This window comes from Condylura cristata, unplaced genomic scaffold (assembly GCF_000260355.1).
Source record: "Condylura cristata isolate star-nosed mole 26May11 unplaced genomic scaffold, ConCri1.0 scaffold00035, whole genome shotgun sequence".
Classification (NCBI taxonomy): domain Eukaryota; kingdom Metazoa; phylum Chordata; class Mammalia; order Eulipotyphla; family Talpidae; genus Condylura; species Condylura cristata.
The window spans coordinates 8,178,261-8,190,363 of NW_004567136.1; the positions used below are offsets into that span (position 1 = coordinate 8,178,261).

Below are 12,103 nucleotides of genomic sequence, written 5' to 3' on the forward strand. Positions count from 1 at the left end.
TTCCTTTTCCTGGAGATGCCCAGCACTTGGCTTTGGGTAAAACTGATGCCCCAGATTACGCAGGGACATTTTTCTGTTTTGTCGATGCTTTTGAGTTTTTCGTACATGGTAGTAGCTATTTGAGAGTAATGTCTGCTACGCATCGTTTTATAGGGTTCATTTAAGTTGTAAGCGAGTAAAAGAGGGTTGCAAGTAGATTTGGATCCCAGTTAGTCTCTGATGATGAGCTGAAGATTCTTAATCAATTTTCCCTTCTTCCCTTCACAAGCCCTGGTGGCGGTGGCCACTGGCGGCTGAAGAGCTGAGCTCTGGGGCTTCGGTGTCCTCAGTGGGGGGTTCGCTTGACCCTGGTTGGTGCTGGTGAACCGGAGTGCGAACATGGTTTCTGTACTCAGTCTTTAATCACGTGAACCTCACAGATCTGTACCATGTTACACACACACACACACACACAATAAAGGTTGTAGGGACATCAAGTCTGCTGACCTCTCTCCTCTTGCCCGACCTTATACGTCAACTCACCGCTGCAGTACTACGCCACACTCTGTCCCCCTGGAAAGGACAATGCACCAGGTAAGCGGAATCGTGTGCCCAGGGCCCCGCGCTGAGAGAGAAAAGACAAGGAAGCTAAGAAGAAAGAGCAACACGGAGAGAGTCATATTTAAAGATATGGAAGTGCAATGGAGCCAATCTGGCCATGTCGCTCCCCTGCCTAAAACCTGCGTGGAGTCCCTCACCCGCCCATTAGTCTCAACCCCTTCCTGCCCAGAAACAGGAAGCCTCGGGACAGGCCTTGGGTGCTTCCAGGCCCCTCTTTCTCCCAACAGCCTTCTTTTGAGGGACCCAGTTGCCACCCCCTTCACCACAGTGACTCCGTTATACTTCCGTACCTTTAAATATGACTTTATGTGTGTTGCTATTTCTTAACTTCCTTGTCCTTTATCTCTCCCAGCTTGAGGCCCTGAGCACACAAGGCATCTCCACTTACCTGGTGCATTGTCCTTTTCTGGGGGACAGGGTCTGATGTAGCACTGCAGCACCCTCCAGAAATAGTTGCTGAATGGGTGTTAGAGGTTCTGAATGATCTGTCTTTCACCATAAGTGTTGAGGTGTCAGGTGAGGGACATTTGTTGAGGATCACACAGTAGGCGGCATCTGGAGATGTCCTGAGCCATGTGCTGGCCTGAAAGGGGCAGGGGTCCTGGTTTTATGGGGCTGATCATTGGGGTGGAGCAGTGGGGAAGAGTGGGCATGTTTTGGGCAGAGCTAGACTAGGACATGCACGCTTCTTCATATGTGGTATGTCTCATTGGCACCTTGAGTCTCCACCCAGGGGCCTGAGTATTAGCAGACTAAGGAGACCCAGGTCACTTCCAGGTCTTTCTTCTGCCATCTGCCTCTGGCATCAGGTTTCAGCTGTTTCTAGAGCCCTTGCCAGAAAGCTGGAGCCTGGCAGGGTGAGGGTATGTTTGGCTGGTTGCGGCCTAGTAGCTTGGAGACTTTGAGCAAGATCTCACAAGGGGTCCTGTAACAAGTGAGCCACTGCAGGATAGACGGACCCGTATTCTCTTGTAACCAAACTTCTGGACTAAGGATATGTCATTTCATCATTTCTTTAGCATCTTGAGCCTACCTCCATACTAGATACATTTGAAACGGGATCGTCATTCCATCTATTTGATGGTTATAGTCTTCAAGTGTGAGATTTAGAGTAGAATGTGAGTCCATGTGTGTTCACTGCAAACATACCAGGGTCATGCTTTGGAATCAGTTGCCCTTTTCAAGAGGACCACCTCAGGAGACAAGACACGTATCGCAGTACTTCAGAAGCTCGTACGCCATACACTTCTTGGTAAATCTGAGACAGTTACTCCTTGTTACCAGTTGTATAGATTAGTTTTTGGAAATAGCTAGAACTCACTGAGAGCCAAATGTGGTCAACAAAAAAGTGATGAGAATGTTTTTCTTCTTTGCTTATGTATTGTTCTGAAGTTATGTCTCAGTTGGGACAGTTCATCTGCGTATAATAAATAGCAGGCATTTAAACAAGGTGAACATTTATTTCTTCTCACATAAGTAGCATGAACAGTCCAGGCCAGTGGACTGGCTACAATCAGGAAGGACCATGATCCTTTGATCTTGCTCCATCCATCACTTATGGTGAGTCCATCACCTCACAGCTCAGGGTCGCTGCATGAGCCCCCTGCATCACTCCTGCATTGCAGCCAGCAGGAAGGAGGGGTGACGTGACCACCCCAGTTTTAAAGACTCTTCCAGAAAGTTCCACTTGAAAAGTTTGTGCATACCTTATTAGCTAAAACTTCCACCACTTCTACCAGCAAGAGGCTGGGAAATGTAGATCTTGTAGGTTGGCAAGAGGCCCAATTAAAAACCAGGATTGTATTATTAAAATAGTTAAGAATTTAAAACTTTAGAAGGTCACCTATTGCTGCTGTCAAAGGGTGATTTCGGCAGAGAAAGTTGTCAAGTTATTTTAAGCTCGAGAGTATCTGTTTTTCTTAGCACTGACAGTATTCATGCGAATGTCCAGGTTCTGAGACCCATTTCACATCCACCTGTTTACGGGGAAACGATAACCCTGGGGTGAAGCTGTGGGCATGCAGATTGGCACAAACAGATAACAGTTTGACCCAACAAGATCAGTTCTGGAAATTGATCTTAATGAAATAATGAAGGCTTCTCAGGAAGGCGATAGTGCTGATTGTAGGGATAGAAAGTTGGGAATAAATGAAATGTTGGAATAATAGGGCAAACTGGCTGGCACAGACAATACCCTCTGCTAAAAGATGTGCTGCTTCTGCGGGATATTACCAAGTGCAGCACTGTACCAAATGCTTTAGAATTGCTTCTTTCCTGTGTGTATGTACATGTACATATATGTAGGAATCACATGTATAGGAAAGGGTCTGGGAGGGTCTATATGAAGTGTATGTACATGTACACATATGTAGGAATCACATGTATAGGAAAGGGTCTGGGAGGGTCTACATGAAGTTAACGGGGCATGTAGTCTAGATGGTCGATTTAGTCTCTATTCCACAATCTGCAGTTCTTTGGAGCATGTATCTTTATTATCAGAGAAAAAAAGGAATGTATGCATTACTAAATAATGCATGTCAGAGTAAATAATATACATATTTAAATATTTTCGTATTATTTTCCCACTCCAGGAAATGTATAATGAAAGCCAGATTTCATATTTTGTTGATTTATACTTTATTTGCTCGGGAGGCTAACAGCTCCATAGAGTGTGATCATTACAGCATTGTTACGGAAGTAAATGCCAGCTCCTCTATTTGGGATGTGAATTGTGAATCTCTGGCTTTTAGACACTGCTCTCAGTTAACTTCAGCACGGGGAGACTCGGAGGAGACAACTCCTGACATCTTGTTGGTCCTCTGGACACAGACACCACCCACTCACCTACTCTCTTACATTTGAGAATAACGCTTAGACCCGGGACCCGTCCGTGATGTCAGGGTCAGGTGTGTGACACTTAGTAGGAGCCCTTATTTGGGGTAAGACACTTCATGCTGGTACCAGCAGGCAAATCTTTCCTCAAGCCATCATAAGCCTGAATACCGTCATCTTTGATATATTCTAGTTTAATCATTTTTAAACCAAAGTATTTCTGTACATGAAGGATTTTGAAGCTGTGTCAGGAAGAAGCAAACAGGTTCAAAGTGCAGATAAGCAGAGCATGAATCTTTTCAAAGTACCAGCATGCTATATTGCTGGCAATGCTTCTCCATGACCCCAGGGGCCCCTGTTATGTGGGTGCTGTACCCCAGTTTGGTGATGAGAAAAGAGAGGACCAAGGTCAAAGAAGCCAGTGACTCATCTGAGTCTCAACAGTGAGTCCTTAGGAGAAACTGAACTTGAAACCCTTCTCTACTGACTCCAAACAGACTGTTTTCTCCCTGTCTTGAGGAAGCGCTGCCTGAACCCACATCCTGTCATTGAGGTCTGAGCCGGGAGGCCGGGCTCCTGGGCTTTCTGTTGGGGACCTCGTCGGGCCCGGAGGGGGGCGCCCGGCCAATGGTGGTGGCCAGTGATCAAGAAGAAAGCCTCTGCGGGGCCGGGGGAGGCTGAGGTCTCACCGCCTGCCCCCTCTGTGCCCACAGTGTGCCCGAGCGTGTGCGGGAAGCGGGCGTGCACCGAGACCAACGAGTGCTGCCACCCCGAGTGCCTGGGCAGCTGCAGCGCGCCCGACAACGACACGGCCTGCGTGGCCTGCCGCCACTACTACCACGCCGGCGTCTGCGTGCCCAGGTGCCCCCCCAGAACCTACCGCTTCGAGGGCTGGCGCTGCGTGGACCGCGACTTCTGTGCCAACATCCCCAGCGCCGAGGGCAGCGACTCGGAGGGCTTCGTGATCCATGACGGCGAGTGCATGCAGGAGTGCCCCTCGGGGTTCATCCGCAACGGCACGCAGAGGTCAGTGGGGTGGCCCGGCGGGGCGGGCGTGAGCCTGGCACTTGCTCAGAAGGGGACCCCGGCAAGGCGAGGCCTGGCCTGTGTTAAACTGTGAGGTTCCTGGCACAGTAGGCGCCCACCACCGCCGAGTTCATTTCATGTTGGATTTGAAGGTGTCCTGCCTGCCCTTCTGAAACGCAGAGGCTCCGTGGCTGGCGGAGAGGCCTGTCTCCCTGCCCCCTTGCTGGCTGTGGGCAGGGAGACTGGTTCTTCCTTCTGGCCCAGTGGTGGCTTCAGGCGGGCGCAAGGCAGGTCGTGGCCGGCAGCCCCAAGAAGACTGGCCTGACCTGGGTGCGGCCAGAGCTGAGGAACAGCCGCAGGGGACTTCCCACCTGGCCCGTGAGCACCTCCACGCTCCTGCCCTGGGGTCCAGGACCCTCATTTTCCTTCCAGAACCTTGAGGCTTTGCTTGGGACCATGACATCAGAGAGCAGCCCTGTTGTCCCCGAGAGCCCCCCAACTTTCCTTTCTCAGTGTTTCTCCCACATGGGGCCAGCTGGCTCACCAGCCAGCAACCCGTGACACGTGCGTGCCTCCAGCATGTGTCACGTATTTGCCTGCAACGCTTCATCTTTTGGTTGCAATTTGAGGGCCTGGGTGGGCTCGGGGATGAGAGCGTGACCAATTGAACGCCTCCAGCGGTTGCTTTTTATAAAGCATGCTTGCAAAGCCGCTGCGACAGAAAAGGTCTCGCCCAATGATGTTTAAAGGCCAGGAGACACTCTGATCTGGTTCTTTATCTCCCCCAGCATGTACTGCATCCCTTGCGAAGGTCCTTGCCCCAAAGTCTGTGAAGAAGAGAAGAAGACAAAGACCATCGATTCTGTGACTTCTGCTCAGATGCTGCAAGGGTGCACCATCCTGAAAGGCAACTTGCTCATTAATATCCGACGAGGCAGTAAGTATTCCTCCCCTGGAAGAGACGGCTGGATCTCTTGGTTTTCTTTGGTTGATGCTTTTCCTCCCCGTCGGTGACTCATGACTAAAATATGGAGCTAGCAAACACAACGGTATACGTCAGCCTCATGCTTGCCGCCTCCCTTCGAGTTGCCCTTGGAGGTAAAGAGCAGATTGAAAGGCAGTCTGCTCTCTTGCCGTTGGCTTGTTCCTGAGAAGGTCATCCCTCATCTCCCCGTGCGCCAGCCATCTTATGCAGGAGAGGCAGGTCCTAACACACAAACCACAGGAGGCTCCCACGGAGAACAGGCGTGACTCACCAGCCTCCGGCCAGAGCTGGGTCCACTCGGCTTTGTGTCCCCAGGGTTTTGGTTCCTGGGATAAACTGAGGAGACTGAGCAAAGGGAAGAGCCTAAGGATAGGACTTTAAAATGTTATTAACTCCAAAGAGCGGTTGAAATCCACCTGTATTGATGAGCGCCAGCAGGGAGGGGTCTCACCTCTGAGGCTCGCCATCGCCACCCTGATGGTCGTACACGAAACGGCTCCCACTGACTCATTCCGAGCTGTGTTCACGTCTCCTCTTTAATGGACAAAGTGCCTAGTAATGTTGCCTTAAACTCCCCCCTGGTGGGGGGAAACTCTCAGAGAGTTTCCCAAGTGAATGTCCTTTTCTCCAGTACTATTTGTGGAATGAGGGACCTGTTCTTGTGGCTCGGAATTGGCAAAAACAAAAAGAAAGCGGAAAAGGAAAAAGAGAGATGGCAGAAACAAGTTCTTGCTTAGTGCTTTGACTTTTCAATCTCTTGTTTCCATACCTTCAACCCCCAGCACCCCTACGCTTCCACCCAGCTAGAATTTTCTTACTAAGCTACTTCTGCAGTTTTCTTCTTTTTGCTCTTATGAGGTTTCCTCATTTTTAAAACTGCCCTCATCCCTAGAAGGTAGCCTTTCCATCTGAGCCTTCTTTTGATGTAATCTTCCTATTCTAAAGATAAAGCCAGAATCCATAAATCAAATCCAGAGAGGTGTAATTTGAGGAGTGTGTCTCCACCAGACAGGCCTAGACATCTGCCTTTCAGCTTACACCCAGCGCAGGAAAGCAGTTACTTCAGCGGGATGGGACAGTTCAGTGACCAGGGCATCCCCCGCCAGGCCTTGGCTACAAGGCACGGGCCTCTGCATTTAAAATCCAGCCTCTTTCCCTTGAAACACCAAGTGCAGCAGCCTCTCGACTTTGAACTTGAACTCCTTCAATTATCCTGTTAAGCCTTTGAGCGGTACATTAAAGGCAGGGCCTGACCCTCCAGGACAGCACCCTTATTCTTTCACTTGCATCAGTTCAAGCCCGAGCACTTTGTTCAGTTAGTCTTCCCAAATCCTGCCCCCAGTAGCCCGTTCACTGAGTCACGCCCCATTCACGATAGCACTGAATGTTGGCATAAGCTGAACCAAAAGTTGGCGTTTTTTTTTTTTAAGATTTATTTATTTATACATACAAGAACTGGGGTACAGGCCAGAGGTGCAGAGGGGTGAAAGACTTCACCAGAGATAGAGTGGGGGACAGAACAGGTAGATGTACTGAAATACACTCAGAGGGAAGCAGTGGGCAAGACAGGAGAGGTCTGCCTGCGATGTGTGGGTCACCTCCCTGGCCGGGGATCGAACTCATGCTACAGCGGATGCAGACAGCTTCATAGTGCTGTGCTTTTACCCATTGCACCACCAGGGAGGACCTGATTTTTTTTATTTTCTAGGAGAAAAAGAGGCTCACCAAGGTAACAGAAATGCACTGCTTACATGTATTGTGTTGATTTCACATGCACGTCAGCAGGTATTTTCACAGCGGCTTTCCAGTTATAAAAATAATCCATGTGCCTTCTAGAAAACTTAGAAACACAGAGATGAATTTTTAAAACTCACCTGCATGTAGCCATTGTGTTTTCCTCCACTCGTAGCAAGATGGGAACCTTTAAGAATAGACCCCTGTATCTTAGGAACTAGAAATGCCTTCCTGATGGGCCCAAGCAAGTGGTGTTGGTTTAGTCAGTACCGTGAGGCAGTCCTGTCTGTTGACAGAGCACATTAAAAGACGCTCCCAGACTTGTTGGCCTGTACTAATTAGCAGTCTGGTGTTTATGATGCCACAGTCTGTTCATCAGCCCGGGAGCTGCAGTTCTCTGCCTTCTAGAAACACACCTTCCCCGGCCGCCAGGCCCTGTCCCTGGTTGGTGAATCCCAGGAAGTCGGTCGGTCACAGGGGCTCACGCGTTCCTGGGTGGCAGCATCCCCGAGACCTGCACTGACTACTCCCCGCGTGTCTCCGCGTGTTTACAAGAAACCGTGTGTGTCCCCGTATGTGAAGCGAAGCCTCCTGACCGGACCCCTCTTCACGCAGATAACATTGCCTCGGAGCTGGAGAACTTCATGGGACTCATCGAGGTGGTGACGGGCTACGTGAAGATCCGCCACTCCCATGCCTTGGTCTCCTTGTCCTTCCTCAAAAACCTTCGGCAGATCCTAGGAGAGGAGCAGCTGGAGGGGTAAGTGGCCGCAGCCCGTGGACAGAGGTGCCCCAACAGAGAATCGGCCCTGTGCTTTGAAGCTCCGCGTCACTCATGAGCAAAGGAGCGCTTTCTTGGGAACAAGGCCCAGGGTGGTGCCCACACCACCCTGGTGTTTATGATGCCACAGTCTGTTCATCAGCCTGGGAGCTGCAGTTCTCTGCCTTCTAGAAACACACCTTCGGTCAGTGGGTCTGACCGAGGCCGGTGGTGGGACAGGCAGGGATGAGGCTGCCCTGGGAGCTTGTTCTGCCCAGAGGCCTGGGAATGGGTCTCAGGGAATTAACGCCCCATGAGATCTTCATTTACAAGACTCACAGCTGCCTTGGGACACGCCTCTGCTGCCCCTGTAGCTTTTCAAATACCTTGGAACATAAGCGATCTGGACAGTCCTTTTTGTTACAAAGAAATCTCGATTTGCAAAATTGTTTCTATTGACCAGCTTCTAGGATTTACACTGTCCATGGGTTTTTGCCTTCTGCAGAGATGCACTTTGAGAGAGGTTCTAAAACAGTCGGAGGCTTTTCTCCAGAGGAGGGGGAAAGCTGGTGCTTACTGCACACCGGTGTCTTTTCTGCGGTGTCTTTTCACCGGTGTCTTTGTCTGTGGGCACCTCTGTGGTGTTCTTCTCCCGGCCCCGTTGAAGACAGCTCTCTGGCGTGATGCTAAGCTGATGCCTCGGAATTAAAGGAGATGCCTGTTAATGTGTCAAGGCCTGCCTGGGAGAATTTGGGGACAGCATTGAGGAAGAAAGGTGGGGAGGGCATGGGAAAGATTGTCCTTGCTGATGTGTGTGCCCCTGTGGGATAAGTTACCACAGGAAGGTTCTTTTCAGCCTTCCTGTTTTTCTCAGGCTAACTCTTGGTCAGTCTTAAATTCTTAAAATTCCGTCATCTGATACAGCTACAGAGAGGGGCAACTCTTCATTCCATCCTTGAAAAACATGCTCCTCCCCACGGAGAACTAGGCTTCTTTAGAAAATCCTTTCCTCCCTTCTAGAAGATCCAGGGGGCAGCTTTGTGCCCAGAGTGGCCCGCTGGGCTTACCCAGTGCGGTGGGTTTGTGTTTCCGGAATCCCAAGAAGCTCTTTGTCTCCAGTAGATTGGTATCTGCTGAGCCAGTGATAGACCTAGAGGGGAAAAGTGGGAGGTGAGTTTAATTAATTCTTATTAGGAATTATTGCATGAGGTGATTATCTTTTAGTTGGGCGTTAACTAAAAAGCATTATCCACTTAAATGTAGCTGAAAATGGAACCTGATTTTCATTTGCAAGAGTATTGAGGGTACGTTTCTCATTATCTGCATGTGTGGAAAGCCCAGAGTCCCCAGGGGGCTTTTGTGAGGATGCCTGTGCTCAGGTGTTCCGGAAGCTTCCACACTCAGGTAAGCCTCGGCCCCTGCCCTGCTGTTAAGCGTTTAGATGGCGAGCACCGCACATGGGCCGGAGATTTTCAGTGTGCTGTGATCTGTGGCCCTGGTAGCTCTGAGGACATGGGCTTCTAGCCTTTTGTTCCTGCCAGCTGCTGGCTGGAGGCACTCCTTTCAGGAGGGGCACAGGGCCTTGCCTGCCCTGAAGGGAAAGGGGCTCTCACCTGCCTTTCACACACGGGGCAAGAGAAGGCCCGTGATGAGCTCCCCCAGCTCCTTCCCGTGCAGTGTGGCCAGAAAGATGGCTCAGCGCTTTATTTCTTCCTGGTCAGCTCCTTCCCTTGCTCCCTCATCCCTGCAGGAAGGGAAGGGTCAGAGGGAGGGAGAGAAGAAGGGCAGAAGAGAATCAGATGCCAGCACTGCAAAGCAGAACTTGCAAGGTGCTCCGAGGGGAAGAAAGGAAGGTGCCATGGGCACGAGCGAGTCGGCTATCTGATCGAGAAGATCAGAGGCTTCCGAAAGCAGTGCCGTTTGCGACGGGCCTTGAAGCTTCCGGAACACTGAGGAAGCAGTGGGTGAAGTGGTTCAGGGCAGGGCATCTGCGCAAGGCAACATGTTGGGGCATCCTGGGGCCTGTTTGGCGAATAATGCTGGAGAGGTAGGTGGTATTAGAATTACGTAAGGGGTTCTGCACCCAGATGCGGAGGCTATACTTTAGGGAGGCAGTGGGACCTACTCAAGGCTCTTGAGTGAGAGGGATGTTAGCAGAGTTGTCCAGAAATCCAATTTCTGCACGTTGCATTTCTGCATGCTCTTGAGCTAAGTTAACTGTCACCTCAAAGGCTCCCGGACTTTGCTACTCACATCTGGAGAGCTTCTTGAGGATCCATGATACACAGGTCACACTCCATCCCAGTTCAGTCGGTGTTTGGGGGCGGGGGTGCATACCAGATAATTTCACCGTGCTACAAAGATGGGAAATGCCGGTGTTACCCTGTTACTTCTTCCCATGTGTTTATCCCCAAAACACTTTGAGATTTTTTTCCTAAATATTTTCTTGCTGAAATTATTGCTTGCAAGTACAGTTTATTCTTGAACCCTCACAGCCCCGGAAAAGGTAAATAAGTGCTTCCAGAGGTCAACAGAGTGAAGTGCTGTGGGCTCCTGTGTGGATGGCGCTCAGGCCCTCTCTTTCTGCTGAGGTTGTCCTAGCTGCTGACCTGGGCTTTGCAAACTCGAGTCGAGATCTGCCTCCCGACAGCTCCCAGCAGCCCAGACCACGGAGTCACGCAACTCAGATGCTCGGCCTGAAGGAGACTGAGTCTTGGCTGAGAAGGCAGCAGCTGTGTCACCCGATTTCCAGGCTGGTGACAGATAAAGGCAGAATCTGGTTGGAATGGACAGCAGGGCCCCCAGTTGCTGTACGGCCAGGCCCCCCAGCCGCCTGGGACCGCGCGGTGGTGGTTTTGTCTAGAAACACCGAGACAGCCAGAGTTCCTTGAGAATAGCACCGGTGGTGTGTAATGTGGGCTGTTTTTTGGTCGACTTTGAGAAAAATCAAGGTCCTTTGCTATTTAGGAAGGAGTGGCTATGTTTCTAAGACAGCTAACTCTTCAGCCCTTGGGTAAGAAAGATAGTGTTAATGATGCTTGGGGGAGCCTTTTCACTGGACACCCTTAATTTCTGATGGCATCAGATAAGTTAAAATTTCAGACTGTTTGGTCCCACCGAGGATTCTTGCCCTGAAAGGAAAGTGGGTAGAGGTGGTCGGGTTATAAGGGCAGAAATTCTTGACTGTGTTTAGGACTCTGCGGGCCTATTCCGCGGGACTTTGGGACGGATCCGCTGTTCTTCATCCTGCACTCCTGCAACTCTGACATTAGCTTTCAGCACGTCCGCCTTAACCCTTCTCTGGAACTTTAAAATCTACATACTCAGGTCTACCCAGGAGAAATGAAAACATGCCCACCCAAGACTTGAGTGTGAATGCGCGTAAAGTGGTATTCACTACACACTTCTGCGCCCCAGGATGCCCCGCCCCCCAACAGTCCTGTCAGCGATATATCTTGCATGACTGCATTAATAGGTCATTTCTAGAAAAGCAGAACTAAACTTTGGAGCCAGAAAGTGGGTCAAGATGGCTGAGGATGTGAGCAGAAACCGAGTGTCATCAGGAAGAGGTGGGGCAGTTTTCAAACTGCAGGAGGGGCAGTCGCCAGCTGTAAATGAACATTCACTCGTGAAAGGATGCCAGCAATGGGTGACAAAAACCGGGGCTAGGGTAGATATATATAATACTAAGGTGAGATTATTTACAAAGCACTCAAACAGAAACATTTTCTGAGTGTCTGGGGCCTGGCTGAACCCTTTCTCCCCTTGCAGGTTGTTGTAAAATAGGGGTTAGGGTGACTGGGATGGGGTGCAAAGCAGCCTCTTGCAGAAGGGCTGGAGGCAGCTTCTGTGAGAAGCCCAAATGCTGTTATCACAGGTCACAGGTAGCTGGGGTGCTGGAGACCGCCCGTCTGCTGGGTTCTGGTGCCCCCTGGAGACGGCAGAAGGAGGCCACGGTGTTGCTGAGAACGAAAGGGGGGCCCAGTGTGTGTTTGCAGGTGTTTTTCTAGTAGGCAGCGAAGACAAAGAAGGGGATCATGCCTTCCTTGTGGGCTGGAGACCTTGGGGCCAGCTCCCCTCAGCCCGTGGATAAAGGACTTGCCTGAGTTGTTGCCTAGTATCTGTGGGTGTGAGGCTCAGACCCCGATCTGTGGGTTCCCAGATTC

The 12,103-nt window shown here is 50.6% G+C and overlaps 1 protein-coding gene across 1 annotated transcript in view; it reads left to right on the forward strand.

Moving 5' to 3' along the window:
* IGF1R (insulin-like growth factor 1 receptor) overlaps positions 1–12,103 on the forward strand; it is a 218,015-nt gene that overhangs the window by 162,120 nt on the left and 43,792 nt on the right. Inside the window, exons 4-6 of the mRNA XM_012732667.1 lie at positions 4,146–4,458; positions 5,247–5,395; positions 7,793–7,937. Of these exons, the coding sequence (XP_012588121.1) occupies positions 4,146–4,458; positions 5,247–5,395; positions 7,793–7,937 (607 nt within the window). The remainder of the gene's footprint in view (positions 1–4,145; positions 4,459–5,246; positions 5,396–7,792; positions 7,938–12,103) is intronic.